At 43.0% G+C, this 26,353-nt stretch overlaps 1 protein-coding gene across 1 annotated transcript in view; it reads left to right on the top strand.

Moving 5' to 3' along the window:
• Positions 1-26,353, top strand: part of ADAMTS14 (ADAM metallopeptidase with thrombospondin type 1 motif 14) — a 247,040-nt gene that overhangs the window by 47,603 nt on the left and 173,084 nt on the right. The window contains exons 3-5 of the mRNA XM_069753303.1: positions 14,171-14,327; positions 17,041-17,049; positions 18,987-19,168. Coding sequence (XP_069609404.1) covers positions 14,171-14,327; positions 17,041-17,049; positions 18,987-19,168 — 348 coding nt within the window. The remainder of the gene's footprint in view (positions 1-14,170; positions 14,328-17,040; positions 17,050-18,986; positions 19,169-26,353) is intronic.

Here is a 26,353-nt window from a genome sequence, read left to right as displayed (position 1 = left end):
TCCGACGAGACCATGCTGGTTAGACTGGACTACAGTAGAAGATCAGTTAAAGGTGTTGGCTTTAGTTTATATTGGCAGGTTGACTTTAAGAATATTTGGAGCTGTCTCAGAGTTTAAGGACCTGTAGAAATGCACCTATTGTACACTCAGTCTGAGCCATGATTTTATGTAGACACAAGATTCCTAATTAACTTATATTATTCTTAGAATTTACGGTAGGGACAACGTTATTCAATAGGCCCTAAAATAAACAAATCCAAATTCTGTTACATGCAATGACTTGATGACCTTATATCTATATCATAATCTTACAGTGTAGTAATACATTATTACACAGTTCATAATGATTTATATTCGTAAATTACAAAACATCATGCAGACATATGGTCTGAAATCTGTAACAGAAAATGTAAGACACGGCCAGTCTTGGCCGTAGCCTCGTTAGCTAACAGCAGCTATTTAAAGCTCTAGAGCACTTCAGGCAATTTTTGCTTTAATGCAGACCATCTGAATAGTGTGCATGGTTCATATATGACTGCAGCTTGTGCTTCATGAAGTTTATAGTTCTGTGTACTATGCCAAATGCAGGAACTTTTACAGGTGTGCTATTATGGCAGTGCGTGAGACAAGTTGACAAGAATTTTTGGCACTTTTTTATAGCGAAATTATATAAACAGCATGTTTTTACAAAACATAACATTTGCTTTTGTTTCTTGAGAGTTTCTATCACTGTCTATGAATAAGGAATACGTGGCACTTTTAAAGGGCTTGCTTCAGATCAGAAAACATGGCCGCTTCCTTTTGCTTTCTTTCAAAAACTGTGTGTAGTACTGCATACAAGAATAATAGGGCTAAAAAAGCTAGTTCTCAGATAAGTAACCCCTCTAAGGCTAGGGTCACACAACCATTTTTTCTCTCATCCAAGAACATTGGTCCAGTTCTGCAAATCATACTCTGATAAAACTCAGTAACATCCACGTGGCATTTGATTAATACATCAACAGTTTCAACTGTACATGATCAAATACAGTTTCCTAGGTTGAAGAAGCACTCCTCCCATCAAAGTTTTGATCCTCTTACTATATTGCAGTCATCATATTATATAGCACTGTGTACTTACAATTGCTCAATTTGCCTTTCTGGCCAGCTACATGCAAATTGCCTCTTCAGAGAAAAAGAGGACTTAAACTCTATAGCGCCACCTGTTGGAAGTAGCGATCCTACAAGTCACAATCAACCCTTTAACGAGTCGTGGGTTGGTTCTGACTTGTAGGATCGCTACTTCCAACAGGTGGCGCTATAGAGTTTAAGTCCTCTTTTTCTCTGAAGAGGCAACTTGTATATTATATTTCCCAGATGAGCATTGCACAGCGAATAAGCCTCCTTACCTTGACAAGCCAGAGCTGGTATGTCACTCTCCACAAGGAGAAACGTTACCCCTTAGTACCCAGCTACAGTAATTCTTCTCTTTTCTCTGCTCTATATAGAAACAGGAATTCTCTAGACCCTGCATAAGTGATTCTGATCTTCAACTCCTTTCTCCACTCTACCCCCTTGCCAGCGACTTTTGCAGTGATGACTCATGCTGAGAAAAGAGACTTGATATTTCTACATAGTGCTTAGAAGTAGTTATGGGTGAACCCATGGACATTCGGGTCCGACGGGTTCTGCCGAACATTTAAAAAAAAGTTTGGTTCAGTTACCAGAATGGTACTCAAACTCAAACTTGGACCTCATTCAGATGACTGCAGGGCCCGAACATCCATTGTTTGCCACACTGTCATCGGGCATGAAATTTAATTGAAATAATAACACTTATTTGAAATAAAAATGCAAAGTTATACTCACCTTTATGCCTAATCCATTGAAGCCCATGTCACCTGTAAAATGCAGAAAACAATAAACAACCATAATACTCACCTTTACACCTAATCCAGCATTGGAAACAGCCAATGTTCGGGGGTCTGAGCCCAAAGAATAAGTGTTGGGGGTCTGTGCATGGAACGTAGGTGTTCGGTATGGACCTCGAACTTTACTGTTCAGGTTCTCAGTTTAGAAGGACTTAGCTAGTCTAATTATATAATAACATGATCTCATATACCTAATGGAAAATAGAAGAATTACCTATGTAGAAAGGCAAAATGATCAACTGTAAGAACATAGTGCTATATAATATGAAGATTAAATGTTAAATATCACTGGCACTCACCACTAGATGCTAAGATGTAAAATCCCCCAGCTGCTGGAATCACCAGAATATGTGCCACTTCTGTACAAAACAACAATAGTAAAATATCAGATACCGCTTAGGGAATATAATCCAGAATGCCGCTAAACAATAATGAGCACAACCAACACGAGTTTGCACTGACCAGATAACTGTAATAACACACTAATTAGTGGTAGGATAATAATGTGGTGTAAAACGTCCTTACACGGCCACTGCAGCACCCTGGCTGCGGGAATGGTGTAGCCGTGTGCACATCTGTGATAGGGCACTTACCCCACTGAGTCTGTGTCTGTGCCCTGATGATGCGGCTGCTGCGTGTGGCTGTGCAGCTGGAAGCTGGGAGAGCAGAGGCGAAGTGGTGAGGCGTGCAGGCGGCTAAGCCTTACCAGAGGAGCCCCGGCCGGTGGCGTCCCTAGTTTCGGCTGGGAAAAAAATGGCCACCAGCGCCTGCTAGAGTGTGCTCGAGTGTGACGTCACAGAGCTACGGAGCAGCGTAAGGGACAAAAAGGTTACCAACCCGTTTCGAAGGGAAGCGCCCTTCTTCGTCAGGGTTGAAGCCTTATGCTAGAGCTTTCCTTAAATATGTACCTTAGCTGAGAGTGTGTACCTGCCCTCAAACCTCCAAATCCCACCCCAGCTGTATTAACCTATATAAGTCTAAGTAAGCATCCAAATGCCATCACAGTGCCGGACCCTATAGTGATATCAGGATTACTGCAAGGGACGTGACTCGTACCAGATAATGTTTCGGAGACCTAAATAGTGTATATGTGTGTATATACCACCCATTCAGATATCCGGCATCTATATAAAAAATAAATAATAAACTTTATTACTGAATAAATGCTAAAACCGCTAAAAATCGCCGATGTCATAAACGTCCATCAAATGGCACAAATCTCTATCCACAGAAATTGTGCACCTTAAAAATATATGTATATATAAATATATATGTGTATAAATATGTGTGAGGCTGTGAGCCACTAAAACCATTCAGAAAACCTGCATCTATATACAAAATAAATAAATAATTGCTTTCTTACTGGATAAATGCTAAAACCGGCTAAAAAAACACCGATGTGATGTCATAAAACGTCCATCAAATGGCACAAACCTCTATCCACAGATACTGTGCACCTTTTGAAAAAAAAAAAAAAAATATATATATATATATATATATGTATATAAATATATATGTGCACAAATACGTGTGAGGATATGTGCCACTAAAAACATCACAGTGTACCTAAAAGTGTCATACGGACACCACAAAAAAACTGACAATCACAGGTATACTGAAAATGTGAATACAATGAGACACAAAAGTTAAAAGATAAAAGTTGAAATTAAAATTAACATGAACCACCGCATACACCACCTGAAGGTCATGTAGTTCAAGTTCATGATTAAGGCCTTTAGGGGTGAGGCAATCCAACCTGAATATCCATTCAGATTCAATTTTGGACATCTGTTTCAGGAAGTTGCCTCCCCTTGGATTTTGTGGTACCTTTTGAATCCCACAGAAGTGCACGTCCTTAATGCTTCTATTATGTTTCTTGTTGAAGTGACGAGATAGGGGGATCTGGTTTCACAAGTAAGCAGTGATAAAGCTGATATCATGTGCAGGAATTTGTTAAATTAATATTGTCTGACAAAGAGCAACGCTGAATGTATACACATGAGCCATCTCAGTTACCATATGGGACAGTAGGATAATATGCACAATATGTCCAACAACAACTAATGTACAAAGATAATACTGAGATATCTGTCAGCTGAGGTTATTAAGCCCATGTTCTTGTATATTGCTGATGAGGGTACCCCCACCGGAATACCTGCAACATGCACTGCCCATAACACATAGTTAAATAATCATACTATAATACTCACTGGGAGAAGTGGAGCCCGCTAGCTCCCAACGCGTATCGCTACTCCTGGTAGCTTCGTCATGGGAAGTGTTAAACCGATGGTCACGTCGGGTATACAGTTAGGTCCATATATATTTGGACAGAGACAACATTTTTCAAATTTTGGTTATAGACATTACCACAATGAATTTTAAACCAAACAATTCAGATGCAGTTGAAGTTCAGACTTTCAGCTTTCATTTGAGGGTATCCACATTAAAATTGGATGAAGGGTTTAGGAGTTTAAGCTCCTTAACATGTGTCACCCTGTTTTTAAAGGGACCAAAAGTAATTGGACAATTGACTCAAAAGGTACCGTCACACTAGACGATATCGCTAGCGATCCGTGACGTTGCAGCGTCCTCGCTAGCGATATCGTCCAGTGTGACAGGCAGCAGCGATCAGGCCCCTGCTGTGCTGTCGCTGGTCGGGGAAGAAAGTCCAGAACTTTATTTCGTCGCTGGACTCCCCGCAGACATCGCTGAATCGGTGTGTGTGACACCGATTCAGCGATGTCTTCACTGGTAACCAGGGTAAACATCGGGTAACTAAGCGCAGGGCCGCGCTTAGTAACCCGATGTTTACCCTGGTTACCATCGTAAAAAAACAAACAGTACATACTTACATTCAGCTGTCTGTCCCTTGCCGTCTGTTTGCTGCACTGACTGCTGGCCGCAAAGTGAAAGTGAAAGCACAGCACAGCGGTGAGTCACATAGCGGTCACTCACCGCTGTGGCTGTGCTCTGCTTTCACTTTGCGGCCAGCAGTCAGTGCAGCAAACAGACGGCAAGGGACAGACAGCTGAATGTAAGTATGTACGGTTTGTTTTTTTACGATGGTAACCAGGGTAAACATCGGGTTACTAAGCGCGGCCCTGCGCTTAGTTACCCGATGTTTACCCTGGTTACCGGGGACCTCGGGATCGTTGGTCGCTGGAGAGCGGTCTGTGTGACAGCTCTCCAGCGACCAAACAGCGACGCTGCAGCGATCCGGATCGTTGTCGGTATCGCTGCAGCGTCGCTAAGTGTGACGGTACCTTAAGGCTATTTCATGGACAGGTGTGGGCAATCCCTTCATTATGTCATTGTTAATTAAACAGATAAAAGGCCTGGAGTTGATTTGAGGTGTGGTGCTTGCATTTGGAAGGTTTTGCTGTGAAGTAAACATGCGGTCAAAGGAGCTCTCCATGCAGGTGACACAAGCCATCCTTAAGCTGCGAAAACAGAAAAAGGCCATCCGAGAAATTGCTACAATATTAGGAGTGACAAAATCTACAGTTTGGTACATCCTGAGAAAGAAAGAAAGCACTGGTGAACTCACCAATGCAAAAAGACCTGGGCGCCCACGGAAGACAACAGTGGCGGATGATCGCAGAATAATCTCCATGGTGAAGAGAAACCCATTCACAACAGCCAACCAAGTGAACAACACTCTCCAGGAGATAGGCATATCAATATCCATATCTACCATAAAGAGAAGACTGCATGAAAGTAAATACAGAGGGTTCATTGCATGGTGCAAGCCACTCATAAGCATCAAGAATAAAAAGGCTAGACTGGACTTTGCTAAAAAGAAATCTAAAAAAGCCAGCACAGTTCTGGAAGAACATTCTTTGGACAGATGAAACCAAGATCAACCTCTACCAGAATGATGGAAAGAGAAAAGTATGGCGAAGGCGTGGTACAGCTCATGATCCAAAGCATACCACATCTTCTGTAAAACACGGCGGAGGCAGTGTGATGGCTTGGGCATGCATGGCTGCCAGTGGCACTGGGTCACTAGTGTTTATTGATGATGTGACACAGAACAGAAGCAGCCGAATGAATTCTGAGGTATTCAGAGACATACTGTGTGCTCAGATCCAGCCAAATGCAGCCAAACTGATTGGTCATCGTTTCATACTACAGATGGGCAATGACCCAAAACATAAAGCCAACGCAATCCAGGAATTTATTAAAGCAAAGAAGTGGAATATTCTTGAATGGCCAAGTCAGTCAGCTGATCTCAACCCAATTGAGCATGCATTTCACTTGTTAAAGTTTAAACTTCAGACAGAAAGGCCCACAAACAAACAGCAACTGAAAACCACTGCAGTGAAGGTCTGGCAGAGCATCAAAAAGGAGGAAACACAGCGTCTGGTGATGTCCATGAGTTCAAGACTTCAGGCAGTCATTGCCAGCAAAGGGTTTTCAACCAAGTACTAGAAATGAACATTTTATTTAAAATTATTTAATCTGTCCAATTACTTTTGGTCCCTTTAAAAACAGGGTGGCACATGTTAAGGAGCTGAAACTCCTAAATCCTTCATCCAATTTTAGTGTGGATACCCTCAAATGAAAGCTGAAAATCTGAACTTCAACTGCATCTGAATTGTTTTGGTTAAAATTCATTGTGGTAATGTCTATAACCAAAATTAAAAAAATGTTGTCTCTGTCCAAATATATATGGACCTAACTGTATATAGTGTAAGTGCACTTACTTCTTTAGCTGATGGTTGCCGGCACCTGTGTCCGGCAATCATTAGCCTATGGATCAGTCCGTCAGGGTCAGGTCAGATCAACACAATCAAATCGGTAACAGCCCTAATCCAGTGCCAAGATTTTTGCTGACTCGATACGTTGTTCTCAGGTGCCTGTTTTACCTATCAGGAATAACTTCCGTCCGTGCGCTACTCCAATGGCCACTGATATTTTACTATAATATGAAGATTGCAACATATTGAAGTGAACCTGTCAGCAGTTTTGGCCAATATAAGATACGGTCACTGCCTTTCAGGGCTTATCTACAGCATTCCATAATGCTGTAGATAAGCCCTCGGTCCGATCTGAAAAATAAGTGTTGTTATACTCACCCAGGGGGGCGGTCTGGTGTGGTCCGGTCCGATGGGTGTCGCAGGTTCGGTTCTGGCGCCTCCCAACAACTTGCGATGCCGCCCTCCTGTTACTTCATTGCTCTCCTGCGCAGGCATACTTATCTGCCCTGTTGAGGGCAGACCAAAGTACTGCAGTGCGCAGGCGCTGGAAAGGTCATAGAGGCCCAGCACCTGTGCACTGCAGTACTTCACTCTGCCCTCAACAGGGCAGATAAGTATGCCTGCGCATATATAAAGAATGCTGTAGATAAGCCCTGAAAAGCAGTGGCTGTATCTTACATTATCCAAAAATGTTATGGGAGGGCTTGTTTAATAATTGGCAGTGTGTCCATATAAATCAGATGCAATACAACTGATCTGTATGGGATCAAATTTTTTTGTGTACCCATAGGCTTGAATAGGCAAGTCTCATTTAAAATATAAAAGAGACTACTACATGCTGAATTTTTTTTCACACGTGTCATATGAACAGCTCTATTGAATAACATTAGTTCTACTGCTCTCCTACTTAACACAGACAGAACACTTATGAATGAGCCCTCATACGAACGAGCCCTCAAGCTAATTTTTCCTTATAATATGGTAGGTTATATGATAAAAAACTGAAATATTATTTAAAACACATGCTGCGAAAATTTTGGAAAAAAAGTTGCAGAATCAGGGAAGATCACAGATTTTTACAAGTTATTTAAGTCAATTCTTTTGTGAACGGTTTTCAAGCACAACTTTGCTACCTTGTAATCCTAGTAAAGCCCATACCTGTGTAATAATAGAAGATGTAATATCTAATTCTATGATTTGTCAGAATACATGCCTATTTATAATTATATAATGGGGCAGATATATCACAGCTGTTTAACAGAAAAAAACTTATGTTGCCCTTAGCAACCAATCATAGTGCTGCTTTAATTCATCAGCACTGGTTAAAAATTAAAATGGAGCTCCCATGAGGAGCAAAGATATTTTAGTTTCACATTGAAAGTCTTGATAAGTGAATGCCATGAAGTCAGTTTTAAGAGACTGAAAGATTAAGGTTTATATTTTCCACAAAATGAAAAAAACATCCTCATTATTCAAAGTGCAAATTGTATTATGACTTGGAACAGTTATGGTATCTTTTTAGTGACATAGCAATATGGTAATGGAATGAAATATGTTAGTATATTCTTTTCTTTGGTAACATTAGTTATTTCTCAGTAGTAGTATGTAGCGTGGTATTATATTCCTTTCTATGGTTGCATTGATTACTTCTCAGTAATATGTATTGTGTTAGCGTGGCGCCGGCATCCCTGCACGTGTCAGCTTCCTTCCACCTGCAGGGACGCTGCACTCACCCGTCTGCGCTGGTTCGGCGTCTGTTTCCTCCCAGGACCTGCGCACGACATGCAGGTCTCCTGTGAGTGTGCTTATTGACTTTTAAAGGGACAGTTTGCGCTGCTAAAGATGTCCACAGCTAATCCCTAGGAGACATCTGATATTTAAGACACCCTCCCCTATTGGGAGATGCCTTAGCAACTTTACTTTTCAGTCTATTTCCCTCTACCTAGTAGTAAGGTCCACGTTCCTGTGTTCTTTGTACCTGAGTTTCTTGCTGGTCCTACTCCCTGGACCACAACACAGTGATTCCACAACCACATTGTGACGGGGTGTACGGCAGAGCAAGAAGGGGCAACAGGCCAAGGGATGATTCCACAGATTTATTATCAAGAACGCTGGAACAACACATGCAAGTAGATCTACAGAGTTCACAATTAGTCCAACGGAACAGGTTCGGGGGCACCTCCCGATAATCCTTGTGCCAGGTAACAAAGCAATAGTCCACACGAGTCCAAGAGATCCCAAAACAATCTCACGAACGACGAGATATGTCCTCAGCTCAAGTCTCGCCACGTCCGCTTCCACAGTCCCAGATGGGCGTGGGGTCTTGCCTCAGCTAAGAATCCCCACTCCTTCTCCTTCAAGGATCAACTCACATCTGATCTCAAAATAAGAATGGATTGTCTGAGCTCCTGGGATCCGCCCATGAAGGGGGGTAGGGGTCACACCTTCTATTCAATGGTTGGGTCCACCAGAAGATTCTAGACTGGTGGGCTCCAAGTAGTCTATTTAGTATGTACATTTGACTAGCCACCTGCTGTGAGGAAGAATGGCTACTCTTTCACTAGTGGTGTTGACAAAGCTTAATTACATTATAGCTTAGGGCTGCAAGTATTGGGGAAAGGAGACATATTGTTACAGGTGAACTCCCAGCACAAGAAAATACATAAATTACAGCTAATAGAAACCAGAGAACAGTTACATACATCAAATGGCATATTATTCAAATACAGGACAGGGCAAAAGTACATATCATGACTCCCTTCCCCTCCCAATTTGTGTACGTACTAGGGACCTCTACAGGTTGCTGGTTAAGTACACACAGGCAGAGCGTAACTTACATGTGGCTTCATGCAGCCACGAATTGGCATCGTAGCTCTCCCACATCATTGCCCAGGAGAACATCTGCAGGCAGACCACCCATCACCCCAACCACACATCGCCTGACCCCAAAACCAAAGTTCAGATCCACAGTGGCTGTGGGAATAGTCCTCCATTGTCCATCAGCCAGTTCAATGACAATCCCAGGTCCTCGATGGATTGCCTCAGGCCGAACCACTCGGGGATCAGCCAGTGTGAGGAAAGCCCCTGAGTCACAAAATCCAATAAGTCTCTGTCCATCCAGCACGACCTCCTGCAAGTGCTTACCTCGATGAGCAGAAGTCATCATAGCTGCAGGTCGCAAACCATAAACTCCTTGTGGTGCAACATGGGTGGGTGAGGCACTAGGCCAGTCCTCACGTAGTGGTGACACGTCGTCCTCCATGGCACTTGGCTGTACATAATTAATAATACGACTGGGTACAGGATTAATCATCATTTGAACATCTGGGCAGGAGGCTTGCAGATGCCCCGGCTGTCCACATCGATAGCATCTGTGCTGGGTCTCACTCCATCCAAGGCGTCCTCTTGGGCGAGGGGTAAGGGAACCTGGAGGCCGGCCCCCACTTGAAGGTGCTGTAGGGTTTTGAGGACGACTCCTCCATGGGCTGGCTGGGCATGAGGCCTGCAGATGCCCCGGATGCCCACAACCATAACACCTGCGCTCTGCTACTTCCTCTCCTCGTCATATTCCAGAAAACGCAGTAGAAGCAACTGGAGGCACATTTACATGGGTATCAGCATGAGGTAGTGGCTTAGAGGAACGGGGAACAATGGGGACAGAAGAACAGGGGGCCACCGGTGTTGTGGAGCTGGTAGGCCTCTCTCCATCCTCCAACAGAACCCTCCACTGAGGCTTGATGGTGAGAGCCTCATCAGCTAGAGCTGCAGCTTCCTCCACAGTGGCTGGTCTCCTCTCACGCACCCATTCTCGGATCTCAGCAGGGCACTTGAAGTAAAACTGCTCTTTTAGGATAACCTGGAGGAAGGTCTCCCAGGTTAAGGCCTCCTCTGCCTCCAGCCAGCGATGACATATTTGTTTGAGTCTGTGGGCATACATCTTGAAAGACACTTCCTCATCACAGGCTAAAGTACGGAACTGAGTCCTGTAAGTGTCTGGGGTAACAGCATAATGTTCTAGAATAGTCCGTTTAATCTCCGCATACTCACAGTTCCCCTGAGGGTCCATAGCTCTATAGGCTGCGGCAGCTCCACCCTCTAAGAGCCCCACCAGATGTCAGACTCGGTCCCTTTCCGGGACTTCCATTAATCAACACTGATGCTCAAAGTCCTGGAAGAAGCCCTCAATGTCGCCTGCAGCCTCATTAAAGGGCTTGAAGTCTTTGCGGGACACTCTGGGGAGTTCCCTCATGGTGGGTGCTGGGGTTAGAGTCTGTCTGGAGCTTCTAGCTGCTTCCAAAGCGATCTGCCTCTCCAGCAATGCCATCTCCTGAGCTCTGTCCTCGGCTCTGTGAATGGCCTCCCTCTCCCTCTCCTCGGCTCTGTGAATGGCCTCCCTCTCCTTGGCTCTGTGAATGGCCTCCCTTTCCTCAGCTCTGTGAATGGCCTCCCTCTCCCTCTCCTGAGATCTGTGAATGGCCTCCCTCTTATCGTCTATGGTGGCCTCTTCTCCCAGCAATGCCAACTCCTCCTCGTACCACACAACCCACTGACTTTTTTGGGTATTTACCTCCGGCTGCAGTCTTTCCTCCATTTGCTGTGAGGATCCTCCCTCAGCGTCATCTTGCAGGCGAACTCCTTCCAAAGCCTCAATAAGCTGCTCCTTGGAGAGTCCCTTAAAACGGACTCCTACTTCACGGGCCTTTGATTGTAGGCTCCCCAAAGTCCAGTTCTTGTACTCTGCAGTGTTGGTTCCCGATGTTTGGCCATTGTCCTCCATTCCTTCTGCTCTGATCCCTCTGCTGCCAACCAGTTTGTGACGGGGTGTACGGCAGAGCAAGAAGGGGCAACAGGCCAAGGGATGATTCCACAGATTTATTATCAAGAACGCTGGAACAACAAATGCAGGTAGATCTACAGAGTTCACAATTAGTCCAACGGAACAGGTTCGGGGGCACCTCCCGATAATCCTTGTGCCAGGTAACAAAGCAATAGTCCACACGAGTCCAAGGGATCCCAAAACAATCTCGCGAACGACGAGATATGTCCTCAGCTCAAGTCTCGCCACGTTCGCTTCCACAGTCCCAGATGGGCGTGGGGTCTTGCCTCAGCTAAGAATCCCCACTCCTTCTCCTTCAAGGATCAACTCACATCTGATCTCAAAATAAGAATGGATTGTCTGAGCTCCTGGGATCCGCCCATGAAGGGGGGTAGGGGTCACACCTTCTATTCAATGGTTGGGTCCACCAGAAGATTCTAGACTGGTGGGCTTCCAAGTAGTCTATTTAGTATGTACATTTGACTAGCCACCTGCTGTGAGGAAGAATGGCTATTCTTTCACTAGTGGTGTTGACAAAGCTTAATTACATTATAGCTTAAGGCTGCAAGTATTGGGGAAAGGAGACATATTGTTACAGGTGAACTCCCAGCACAAGAAAATACATAAATTACAGCTAATAGAAACCAGAGAACAGTTACATACATCAAATGGCATATTATTCAAATACAGGACAGGGCAAAAGTACATATCATGACACACATGTGTAACATAGTGTGGTATTATATTCCGTTCTATGGGTAACATCTTCTCAATGGTAGTATGTTATGTGGCCCCAAAGAAAAAAACTGCTCCAACATATGATAAAAACTTTTCAGCCTTTATTGAAATACATCTGAAAAATCCATGACAGACAAATAAAGCATAATCTCTGACGCATTTTGAACTCTACAATGTGTTCTTAGTCTGAGTTACTAATAAGAACATATTGTAGTTTTCAAATTTGTCATGGATTTTTAATACTTATGTAAATAAAGGTGTTAAACTTTTTTATCCTATGCTGAAGCACTTTTTCTTTTAGATTACTACTCGATGTACCAAGACTGTTCCGTGCACGTGGTAGAGGTGAGCTGCCAAATTTCCCACACTATATTATATCTGGTGTTATATTCATTTTCTTGGTGGCATTGGTTTCTTCTTTGTGGTAGTTTGTAGTGTAGTATTGCGCAGGGCGGTGGTCATGGGCAAGGGACTGCTGTATTCCCACACCTTGGCACCCCACAAATAATCGATTCCCATGTGCTGTATGTGTGGTGAAGAGCACTCATGTTTTGGCATAGACCTCTGCTGTCTCCTTGCTTCCTGATCCAGGAACAGCTGCACATAAACCAGAAGACACCCGGTTCGGCTTAACCAGTCGAACTATACTTAACAGTCTCAGTTCAGTAGATGGCATCATGCAGTATTGGGCACAAGCTTCATTTCCGTTACTAAGGTTCCTGGCACAGTACACATTTTCACATTTTCTGTTCTTTCAGTCTGTTCTATCCCTCCACTTATTAGACCCTTCAGCCTGAGGGATATTCTGATAGACTTCACAGTACTCAAAGGATCTGTCATGTTCCTCTCATGCATTTTCCTGTCCATCTCCCATGTTATGGAAGTAATATCAGCGACTTGACTTGAGACTGGATGTTTCTGAATGTCCCATACCGCCCCAACCATAGGTACTTCTCGTTCCTCCAGCCCACTGACCTTGAACTTCACTTTTCTTCTTACTAAGGCTGAACTCTCACAGTCTTTAATCTAATCAGGAGTGCTTGTCCTTCTTGTCTGACCACTCCCTCTCCCCGATGGGTTCAAACTAACAATTTTAACTGTATACTAACCTGCAAACCCACTAATATGTCTATATCTAGTATGACCACAACTGAATTTTTCCCATTCCTAATCTAAACTATGAGTCCTCTCCTATACTTGATGCCTGTACTTCCTCTTGATGCTACACAGATTGCATTATACATTACTAACATTGCACATTGGTTACATTAGTGCTTATAAGGTCCTATGCATTTTTCACATATTAAAATACAGTAATACCACATTTTAGAAACGCCGTCTTTCAGGAGGGAAGGCACCTGACAGTTTACACTCTTACAGTATGTTGGGTGCTAGTATGTCCCTCTATGTGGTTGTATGGTAGTATGGTAGATTCTTCTTTCTTGTGGCAGTAGTATGCACTGTGGTAGTGATAGTATCTGCTTCTCTGTAGTGGAATGCTTGTGTTTTTCCATGAATGAAAGTTAGGCTGGGTTTGACAGCTCCTAATAATTCCCTAGAAAATAATTAAGGCTACGTTCAGACTAGCGTTGTGCGCCGCTGCGTCGGCGACGCAACGCACAACGCACGCAAAAACGCGGCAAAACGCACGCAAAAACGCTGCGTTTTGCGACGCGTGCGTCATTTTTTGCCGAAAATCGGACACAAGAAAAATGCAACTTGTTGCGTTTTCTTGGTCCGACGCTTGCGGCAAAAAAGACGCATGCGTCGCAAAACGCAACAAACAAAAACGCATGCGTCCCCCATGTTAAACATAGGGGAGCATGACGCGTGCGTCGCCGCTGCGTCGCCCGACGCTAACCCGACGCACACTAGCACAACGCTAGTCTGAACGTAGCCTATGAGATGTAGACAATACCTAGATCTGTAGCAGTACCATTCTGTCTTGATTATTGTTTGTTTTATTATTTTAGTAAGAATTAATTATATGCACATATATTTTTCAGTCTGGAATGATAAGAACTGACAGTAGCGAGTTCTTTATTGAGCCTTTAGAAAGGGGTCGACAGGAAGATGAAGAGAATGGTCGCACTCATGTCGTCTACAGGAGATCTGCTTTTCAATACAATAAAACTGGAAGTCCAGGGGAGATGCATAATGAAGGTAACTAAAACAAAATCATGTGCTGTCTTCTTTGCACTTTTTGCATGTGTAGTTAAAGCTAAATGGCAGCTACCTTTGAATGCTAGGTTATATGACTAGATCACTCTGGGTTAAATGGACTCCCCAGGAATTGAAAAATTAAGGAAGAAAGAAAACATAATTAAGTATAAATTCCTAAATACCTAATTAGCAAACCACATTCATTTTATCTAGAGATGTAATCATTCTAGAAAATTAAATTAACCATTCCCTTGTTATACTGACAAATGGCTATCCTAGAATTTTAGGACATGTCAGGCAGTGCCGGACTGGGGTGCCAAAGGGCCCACCAGTAACATTGACTTTGGGGGAGGCAATTTTCACCTGCATACAAATATTACACTACCCTCATTCACAAATGTACTGTACCTATATCTCTATATAATAATAATAAACTGGGTAGTTTGGTTAATGAATGATGAGATACTATTTTTTCTGTACAGAGTGAACCAAGTGAATTATGCTAAGTACTGCCCATACAGGGGGTTGGGAACCCAGATCTGCACAGGGGCCCACCGGGGGATTTCCTTGTTACTCTATGGGCCAGTCTGAGCTTGATGTCAGGTGCCTGTGAGCATGTGCAGAAAGAAACTCCACTCATCTGACCTGTAGCAAGGTTGACAATATATTTTTAAGGGAGTCACAAAGACTGGTATACGCCCCTACCCCTTTAAATACGTTCCGATTTAGGTAATTGTTGTCTTCTACATGTTTGCTGTTCCATAATGTGTTGTACTACTTTTATGGTGTTTTTCCATGAATATGTAGAGACAGTGTAGTACTGCAGTTAGGCCACAAGATGGTGCATGATAAAAAGTTAGTCATAGGAGGAGCTACCTGGGGTAAGGTAGGAACAGTTTCCTAGATGGACTCAGTAGGGGCTGGGGTGCCTAGGTAGCTGGGTAGGGTGCCAGAGCCCAGACTACCAAGTAGCTCCACAACATTGAAGTACAGGACCCAGCCATCCAGAGGCCCACTAAGCCAGAAGTAGAGCAGCAGTGTTGAAATGAAGGCTGAAAGCAGGGCCAGGACAGTACAGGGACGCAGGTGGCTCCATAATGTGGCAACTTATTGCATGGGCTGATGCCTTCAGATCCAGGGCGAAACGGCTGAGGGAATGCCCAAGCGCAGTGAGTATGTACAGGGAGGATGCTGCTTTACCGTGAGAGGCGGACCCGGGCACATACTGAAGGCCGTAAGAGAAGCAGGGAAAGTGGAAGATGTGCACTGCATGGAACCCGATGCTGTAAATGTAACTGAGTAGGATGTGCTGTGAACAGAAGCAAGTAAAGTTTTGTGTTTGAAGTTATAGCAAGACTGTGTCTCAATTTGTGTGCAATCATATGAAAAGGGTCTGTGGCAGCTCAGAAGAGACCCGGAGAGTACGGATAACAGAAAGGCAAGTACCCTCATAGAAGTATGTTCTTTGCATGTGACGGAAAGCCAGGGTGTGCAAAAGCCTTTAATCTCAGCCACTAGTATGGCCCTGGCCCTCCCTCACATATTGACAGTGCATAGTACAGGTTATCTCTGGGTTACAGTAGTGGACATTCTTTCTGCACATGCTCACAGTCACCTGACACTGTCCTAAAGTTCTATAAGAGGTTTCTGTCACTGCAACAAGAAAGATGCCATTTTAACATACTATAGTGCATGCTTTTCAAGATAAAAGCTAATATTATTTGCTAATTATTCCAAAATATATTCATTGTGTCATTATATATTCTTTATTTATTCTTTTCTATTCTGGAGAATCCTTTAAACAATGTTTCCAGGAATATGAATTAATGACCTTTTCTCAGAGTTTTTTTGGCAAAACACAGCAATCATGAATTCACTGTAAGATTGGTGGGTGCTCCGTTTCCAGGCAGTCAGAAAAGAAAAGCTGTTTGGCACATTTTGGAGTACCACTATTCCTCATAAGTTTCAAACACAACCCTTCACACATATATGTGGCTGTGCTGAGTACTGAAACTTAATCCCATTTCTAAGGCTTGGTTCACATTGCGCTATGGCTCTACGTTTAATGGACTACATTACACCGCAGCATAACGCGGTGTAACGTAGTCCGTTAACGCCCCCATAGACTGCAATGTCGGATGCATCTCTAGCGCATGCCCACACTAGGCATGCGCTAGCGATGTGCTGTCATTTGAGTGACGGACCAGAGACGAGGGCTGCAGCGTTTCCGGGTCCATCACTGCTAGCGCAGATGGAGCTAGCAAAAGCTCCATCTGCGCTAGCGCTGTGCAAGCGCCGGCACTTGCGTTAGTGCAGTCCGTTTAACGGATATGTTGAACGGACTGCACTAACGTAGTGTGAACCTAGCCTTAGGATATGCTCAATGCAGGATTCACTAAACTCAGACAGGCATCTGTCCAGTTTCTGTTTGAAGACTTCCATTAAAGGAGAACTCTCCGCCTTTTGTGGCAGCCTGTTCCACTCATTGATCACCCTCATCATTAAAAAGGTTTTTCTAATATCTAATCTGTATTTTCTCCCTTTCAGTTTAATTCCATTGCTTCTTGTGTTTCTTTGTGCAAATGAGAATAATGATGATCCCTCTACACTGTGACATCCCTTTAGATATTTGTAGATTGCTAATATACATAAACCAGATGGAGGCATGATGCTATCGCATCGGGAGGGTGGTTTTGTGGTGGGGGAGTCCCAGCAGTGGGGGGTCGGTAGATGACCCGCTGGTGGTACTGCGCAAGGGCCTGGTACCACCAGCGGGTGCCATATTGGAATACCCATCACTTGGGTAATCCAATATGGCAGTCGGCATACTTCCGGTGCCGCGCGGTGGATTGTGGGATTCGAGGACGTCCAGACAGAAGTGGATGACAGACAATTTAAGGTAATTATATAAATAGATACAGTGGGTATGGAAAGTATTCAGGCCCTTTTAAATTTTCCGCTCTTTGTTTCATTGCAGCCATTTGGTAAATTCAAAAAAGTTCATTTTTTTCTCATTATTGTACACTTTGCACCCCATCTTGACTGAAAAAAATAGAAACATAGTAATTTTTTCAAATGTATTAAAAAAGAAAAACTGAAACATCACATGGCCAGAAGTATTCAGACCCTTTGCTCAGTATTGAGTAGAAGCACCCTTTTGCGCTAGTACAGCCATGAGTCTTCTTGGGAATGATGCAACAAGTTTTTCGCACCTGGATTTGGGGATCCTCTGCCATTCTTCCTTGCAGATCCTCTCCAGTTCCTTCAGGTTGGATGGTGAACGTTGGTGGACAGCCATTTTCAGGTCTCTCCAGAGATGCTCAATTGGGTTTAGGTCAGGGCTCTGGCTGGGCCAGTCAAGAATGGTAAGAGTTGTTCTGAAGCCACTCCTTTGTTATTTTAGCTGTGTGCTTAGGGTCATTGTCTTGTTGGAAGGTGAACCTTTGGCCAAGTCTGAGGTCCAGAGCTCTCTGGAAGAGGTTTTCACCCAGGATATCTCTTTACTTGGCCGCATTGATGTTTCCTTCAATGACAACCAGTCGTCCTGTCCCTGCAGCTGAAAAACACCCCCATAGCATAATGCTGGCACCACCATGTTTCACTGTTGGGATAGTATTGGGCAGGTTATGAGCAGTGCCTGGTTTTCTCCACACATATCCCTTCATATGTTTTTTAGCAAACGCTATGCGGGCTTTCATGTGTCTTGCACTGATGAGAGGCTTCCGTAGGGCCACTCTGCCATAAAGGCCCGACTGGTGGAGGGCTGCAGTGATAGTTGACTTTGTGGGCTTTTCTCCCATCTCCCTACTGCATCTCTGGAGCTCAGCCACAGTGATCTTGGGGTTCTTCTTTACCTCTCTCACCAAGGCTCTTTTCCCACGATTGCTCAGTTTGGCTTGACGGCCAGGTCTAGGATGACTTCTGGTGGTCCCAAACTTTTTACATTTAAGGATTATGGAGGCCACTGTGCTTTTAAGAACCTTGAGTACTGCAGAAATTCTGTTGTATCCTTGGCCACAATTTTGTCTCTGCGCTCCTTGGCCAGTTCCTTTTACCTCATGATTCTCGTTTGGTCTGAGATGCACTGTGAACTGTGAGGTCTTTTATAGATAGGTGTGTGTGCCTTTCCAAATCAAGTCCTATCAGTTTAATTAAACACAGCTGGCCTCCAATGAAGGAGTAGAACCATCTCAAGGAGGACCACAAGGAAATGGACAGCATGTGACTTAAATATACGTGTCTGAGCAAAGGGTCTGAATACTTATGACCATGTGATATTTCAGTTTTTCTTTTTTATTAAATTTGAAAAAATTTTTACATTTCTGTTTTTTTCAGTCAGGATGGGGTGCAGAGTGTACATTTAATGTGAAAAAAATGAACTTTTTTGAATTTACCAAATGGCTGCAATGAAATAAAAAGGTAAAAATTTAAAGGGGTCTAAATACTTTCCGTACCCACTGTATATGCTATTTTCATCAGTTTTTGAATATAAGTACTTGTGTCTATGCAATTTTCTACAATCTATTAACACATACATATTCAAGTTACAATGCAAAAGATTTAAGTGGAAGCCGCCATCTAGGACAAAATTTGTGTAATGTCTACATTGTACCATGATAACTTAGCACCCCTTTTTAATTTTAGTTGCAAAGAGTGAAGTGGGGGACCTCCCGTTTGCACTGGATTCAATGCAGGACAGGATATGGGACATCGAACGCAAGAAACGTCATGCCAAGAAGGATGACTACAACATAGAGGTGCTCCTCGCAGTGGATGATTCTGTTGTGCGCTTCCATGGAAAAGAGCATGTGCAGAACTACGTCCTCACCCTTCTGAACATAGTGAGGTTTTTGAAAATGTTTTTGTTCTTGAAATTTGTATATTGGCTTTTTTTGCTATACTGAATATGTGCCATAAATATTTATGAGAATTAGAAGATAATGTTTTGAGCCCATATCTGTCAGCTGAGTTGTCTGATGTTGATGTTTTTTCTTCGGGGGCTGGTGGTGAAGCCTTAAGCTAGTTCCTTCACTTTGATAATCTGCTAGTATCAATGAGGTTAGCCACATTTTCAACAGATATGCTGTATATTAGCATATTTCTATTAATTTGTCTACATTGATACGCACGTTACACGGTTTGGCTACATATGCGCATTTTGGCAATGCAGTCACGTGTTTCAGCTGATACATTTTTAGCTGACCCAAGAATTATGGTGTAAATTAGAAAAATTATGTAACAGTTGACAACATATAAGAAATAATCTTGAATATAACTTTAATAGGTAGAGTACTAAAAATTATTCCTAGCTAAATATGGAGGCTTTAGAAAATTACTACTTTTCTAAAATATTAATGATTACTAGAATCCATAATACAGCACTTATAGTCTGTCATGGGCCCATGCTTTATTATTAATTGGATTATCCGGGACTTTTATTATTTTTGTATAAGAGGCTAAGAACTAACAGGCAAGGAGCAATCTTCTAACTTCTTGCCTGTTCTGCCCGATGCCGATCTATCTCTGCTGGGTTAGAGCTGGCACAGACCACTCCTGCAGCGTTCGGTGACATCACTTCTACAGAGCAGTGTCTTCTCTTCCACTCTGCTGTGTTGACAGGGCGTTTCTGTCAGTGTCATGCTGATTGACAGCCGTCTCCTTGCTGCCTAATTGTGGGAAGTCAGCTGTCAATCAGCATGGTGTCGGCAGTGATGCCCCCTCAACAGAGCAGATTGGAAGAGACAAAAGTTATTTGGTGATGAGAGGTGAAATGAAGCATGGGGACCGCTGGTTAAGCCAACAGTTTGCTAGTGGTACCATAGAGGTCTTGGTTTATTATGGGTGTGCTGAATTGTCATTTACTTCTTTTGGCAACTTGAAAGGAACCAACATACTTTAAATGAAAATGAAATTGATATTTTTGTAATTCTGCCATTAAACTTTTTAGATGCTCACACTGGTCCAATTCCCATAATTTGTATAGGCTTAACTGGAAATGCCAATTGTATCATCGATGTTTAGCATTCTAGATGTAATACTTATCTGGGCACCAGATGCTGCCTGTAGAAAAATTCTTTCCGTTCCATTGTCCTTCCTGCGTTTCTCATTTTTTTCCCCTTCGTTTCAGACTATTTTTATTACTTGTCATCTTAGATCATGCAACGAACATAATGCCATGTCCTAGAGAATAGATTATGGTTTTGAAAAGAACTTCTATCTATTAAAGTTCCCACCCTTACCTCAACATGTTGCAAAATTGTATACAATTTATTTTGTATTTATTTTATATAGCACCATTAATTCCACAGCCCTTTACAGACAATATCATCACTGTCCCCATTGGGGCTCACAATCTAAATTCCATCCCTATCAGTATGTGTTTGGAGTGTAGAAACCCAGGCAAACAGGGGGGAGAACATGCAAACTCTTTGCAGATGTCTTTAGTTGGATTTGAACTCAGAACCCCAGCGCTGTGTAAGGCTAGAGTGCTAACCACTGAGCCACCATGCTGCCCTACATGGCCATCTACAATTTTATTAGTGTGTAAACAATTCATTTTTGTTAGCCATAAGGAATGTTATTAGGGATCTCATTAACAGGAGCCAGATTCCTTGAAGATGCAATTCGTGTCTAAATGAAAATGTTTTTGCTGTTAGACAGCCATGGATTGTGAATTTTCGTCCACACATTGTTCTTTATGACACTGGTATTTTGTGGGCTGAATCACTCCAAAGAGAACCTTGTTCCAGTGATGTGTCACTCACCAGACTGCTTTACTGCAGTTTTCAAAGTTTTCTGTGCTGCAGATCTAGGAGTTCTCTGATTGCTGAGCCCTGTGTGTGACGGGGTTGTCCACACCACTGATTGGCAGATTACTAAGTACACTATATACACTGCTCCAAAAAAAATAAAGGGAGCACTTAAACAACAGAATATAACTCCAAGTAAATCAAACTTCTCTGAAATCAAACTGTCAACTTAGGAAGCAGCACTGTTTGACAATCAATTTGACATGCTGTTGTGCAAATGGTATAGACAACAGATGGAAATTATTGGCAATTATCAAGACACACTCAATAAACGAGTGGTTCTGCAGGTGGGCACCACAGACCACATCTCAGCACCAATGCTTTCTGGCTGATGTTTAGGTCACTTTTGAATGTTGGTTGTGCTTTCACACTCATGGTAGCATGAGACGGACTCTACAACCCACACGGCTCAGGTGGAGCAACTCATCTAGGATGGCACAACAATGCAAGCTGTGGCAAGAAGGTTTGCTGTGTCTGTCAGTGTAGTGTCTAGAGGCTGGAGGCGCTACCAGGAGACAGGTCAGTACACAAGGAGAAGTGGAGGGGGCCATAGGAGGGCAACAACCCAGCAGCAGGACCGCTACCTTTGTGCAAGGAGGAACAGGAGGAGCACTGCCAGAGCCCTGCAAAATGACCTTCAGCAGGACTAAAATGTGCATGTGTCTGCACAAATGGTTAGAAACTGACTCCATGAGGATGGTCTGAGTGCCCAATGTCCACAGATGGGGGTTGTGCTCACAGCCCAACACCGTGCAGGATGCTTGGCATTTGCCACAGAACACCAGGATTGGCAAATTCGCCACTGGTGCCCTGTGCTCTTCACACATGAAAACAAGTTCATACTGATCACATGTGACAGACGAGACAGAGTCTGGAGACGCCATGGAGAGCGATCTGCTGCCTCCAACATCCTTCAGCATGACCGGTTTGGCAGTGGGTCAGTAATGGTGTGGGGTGGCATTTCTTTGGAGGGCCACAGAGCCCTCCATGTGCTCGCTAGAGGTAGCCTGACTGCCATTAGGTACTGAGATGAAATCCTCAGACCCCTTGTGAGACCATATGCTGGTGCGGTTGCCCCTGTGTTCCTCCTAATGCAGGACAATGCCAGACCTCATGTGGCTGGAGTGTGTCAGAGTTCCTGCAAGATGAAGGCATTGAAGCTATGGACTGACCCGCCCGTTCCCCAGACCTGAATCTGATTAAACACATCTGGGACATCATGTCTCACACCATCCACCAACATTACGTTGCACTACAGACTGTCCAGGAGTTGGCAGATGCTTTAATCCAGGTCTTGGAGGAGATCCCTCAGGAGACCATCCACCGCCTCATCAGGAGCATGCCCAGGCGTTGTAGGGAGATCATACAGGCACTTGGAGGCCCCACACACTACTGAGCATAATTTCCTTGTCTTGAGGCATTTCCACTGAAGTTGGATCAGCCTGTAATTTCATTTTCCACTTTAATTTTGGGCATCATTCCAACTCCAGACCTCCATGGGATATTAGTTGTGACTTACGTTGATCATTTTTAGGTTTTATTGTTATGAACACATTCCACTATATAATTCCACATTCCACATCTGAAACAATGGATACTGGAAGCCTGTCCCATAAAGGCAACAGGTTTCTGCTAATAACGAAGAAAAATTATCTTTCACAATTGGTGCAGAATCCAACCAGAGGAGCAGCACTTTTAGACCTAATACTATCTAATAGACCTGACAGAATAACAAATCTGCAGGTGGTCGGGCATCTAGGAAATAGCGACCACAATATTGTACAGTTTCAGCTGTCTTTCACTAGGGGGACTTGTCAGGGAGTCACAAAAACACTGAACTTTAGGAAGGCAAAGTTTGACCAGCTTAGAGATGCCCTTAATCTGGTAGACTGGGACAATATCCTCAGAAATAAGAATACAGATAATAAATGGAAAATGTTTAAGAACATCCTAAATAGGCACTGTAAGCGGTTTATACCTTGTGGGAATAAAAGGACTAGAAATAGGAAAAACCCAATGTGGCTAAACAAAGAAGTAAGACAGGCAATTAACAGTAAAAAGAAAGCATTTGCACTACTAAAGCAGGATGGCACCATTGAAGCTCTAAAAAACTATAGGGAGAAAAATACTTTATCTAAAAAACTAATTAAAGCTGCCAAAAAGGAAACAGAGAAGCACATTGCTAAGGAGAGTAAAACTAATCCCAAACTGTTCTTCAACTATATCAATAGTAAAAGAATAAAAACTGAAAATGTAGGCCCCTTAAAAAATAGTGAGGAAAGAATGGTTGTAGATGACGAGGAAAAAGCTAACATATTAAACACCTTCTTCTCCACGGTATTCACGGTGGAAAATGAAATGCTAGGTGAAATCCCAAGAAACAATGAAAACCCTATATTAAGGGTCACCAATCTAACCCAAGAAGAGGTGCGAAACTGGTTAAATAAGATTAAAATAGATAAATCTCCGGGTCCGGATGGCATACACCCACGAGTACTAAGAGAACTAAGTAATGTAATAGATAAACCATTATTTCTTATTTTTAGGGACTCTATAGCGACAGGGCCTGTTCCGCAGGACTGGCGCATAGCAAATGTGGTGCCAATATTCAAAAAGGGCTCTAAAAGTGAACCTGGAAATTATAGGCCAGTAAGTCTAACCTCTATTGTTGGTAAAATATTTGAAGGGTTTCTGAGGGATGTTATTCTGGATTATCTCAATGAGAATAACTGTTTAACTCCATATCAGCATGGGTTTATGAGAAATCGCTCCTGTCAAACCAATCTAATCAGTTTTTATGAAGAGGTAAGCTATAGGCTAGACCACGGTGAGTCATTGGACGTGGTATATCTCGATTTTTCCAAAGCGTTTGATACCGTGCCGCACAAGAAGTTGGTACACAAAATGAGAATGCTTGGTCTGGGGAAAAATGTGTGTAAATGGGTTAGTAACTGGCTTAGTGATAGAAAGCAGAGGGTGGTTATAAATGGTATAGTCTCTAACTGGGTCGCTGTGACCAGTGGGGTACCGCAGGGGTCAGTATTGGGACCTGTTCTCTTCAACATATTCATTAATGATCTGGTAGAAGGTTTACACAGTAAAGTATCGATATTTGCAGATGATACAAAACTATGTAAAGCAGTTAATACAAGAGAAGATAGTATTCTGCTACAGATGGATCTGGATAATTTGGAAACTTGAGCTGAAAGGTGGCAGATAAGGTTTAACAATGATAAATGTAAGGTTATACACATGGGAAGAAGGAATCAATATCACCATTACACACTGAACGGGAAACCACTGGGTAAATCTGACAGGGAGAAGGACTTGGGGATCCTAGTTAATGATAAACTTACCTGGAGCAGCCAGTGCCAGGCAGCAGCTGCCAAGGCAAACAGGATCATGGGGTGCATTAAAAGAGGTCTGGATACACATGATGAGAGCATTATACTGCCTCTGTACAAATCCCTAGTTAGACCGCACATGCAGTACTGTGTCCAGTTTTGGGCACCGGTGCTCAGGAAGGATATAATGGAACTAGAGAGAGTACAAAGGAGGGCAACAAAATTAATAAAGGGGATGGGAGAAAAACAATACCCAGATAGATTAGCGAAATTAGGATTATTTAGTCTAGAAAAAAGACGACTGAGGGCGGGGCGATCTAATAACCATGTATAAGTATATAAGGGGACAATACAAATATCTCGCTGAGGATCTGTTTATACCAAGGAAGGTGACGGGCACAAGGGGGCATTCTTTGCTTCTGGAGGAGAGAAGGTTTTTCCACCAACATAGAAGAGGATTCTTTACTGTTAGGGCAGTGAGAATCTGGAATTGCTTGCCTGAGGAGGTGGTGATGGCGAACTCAGTCGAGGGGTTCAAGAGAGGCCTGGATGTCTTCCTGGAGCAGAACAATATTGTATCATACAATTATTAGGTTATGTAGAAGGACGTAGATCTGGGGATTTATTATGATGGAATATAGGCTGAACTGGATGGACAAATGTCTTTTTTCGGCCTTACTAACTATGTTACTATGTTACTATATGTGCTAGCATTTTTTCTGCAGTGTTGCTATCAGTGTGTCAAGAGTGGGAATTGACAATCCAACACAATGGGCAGCACTTTGAACACATGAAAGAATAAAGTTACGTTATAACCAAGCACACCATTGTTTTTCTTGGGAAATTCTCAATAAGTTTGATGTGCCACATGACCGTCTTCCCATTGAAAAAAATAAAGTTGGATCCAAAATGGCCAACTTCAAAATGGCCGCTATGGTCACCATCCATCTTGAAAAGTTTTCCCAACTCCCATTTAATAATGTGCCACAAACAGGAAGTTGATATCACCAGCCATTCTCATTTTATTTAGGTGTATTCATATAAATGGTCCACCCTGTACATTTCATGATGCTTTGGGCTTTGCAGACAGGGTGGTGACTCACCATGTGCTCTTGCTGGGCTCTGGCCCTTATCTAAGGGCAGCAAGTGATAGATCAGTGACATAAACTGTTGTCCACTGCAGGGTCTCCATTATATACTATGTGATACAACTTCATCCTGTATCCCCTGCCTCCTGCTTCTGATACGTTTCTTCCTATGTCAGCACTAACAAGAAGAAAGCAGGGGAGCAAGGCTGATGCTGCATTTCACATGATGCACTGAAGATTCAGCACACAGCAAATAGTCAGTGTATGTTTGAGGTGTTTTATAACTCGGTGTGATTTCATTTATAGCATTTTATGCAACAATCCTTCTTTTGTATTAAGAAAAGGCATTCCTTGAGATACCACGTTCTACCGTAGAAGCAATGATTATAAAGGAAGGGTTATTATCTTAATATATAACTTAAAGTGAACCTGTCATCAGGATTTTGCTAAGTAAACTACAGGCATTGACTTATTAAAATGATACCTGGTTTGAATCCTTCTTGTGGTTCTTGTTAATCTTTGCAGTTTTGAGTTAATGTGATTCTTGCGCTTCAGGGTGGGCCTGTGGGCGGGTCTTTTTGGGTGCTTTGCATCTCTTCATTGTGACTTAAATGACAGGCCACTGAATCTTCAGTTACCTGACTCCTATTTTAAACACTGTGCTTGTGCAGTTAATAGTGTGGTCTTTAAAAAAAGTTAACTCCAGCAAAGTGGCGCTTGCACAGTAGCATCTGTTACTTACTGATAGATGCTACTGTGTATGTGCCGCTGGCACCATTTTGATG

Source organism: Ranitomeya imitator, chromosome 2 (genome assembly GCF_032444005.1).
Source record: "Ranitomeya imitator isolate aRanImi1 chromosome 2, aRanImi1.pri, whole genome shotgun sequence".
Taxonomy (NCBI): domain Eukaryota; kingdom Metazoa; phylum Chordata; class Amphibia; order Anura; family Dendrobatidae; genus Ranitomeya; species Ranitomeya imitator.
Note: the sequence above shows the minus strand (reverse complement) of the source record. Positions and strands in the feature narration are given on the sequence as shown.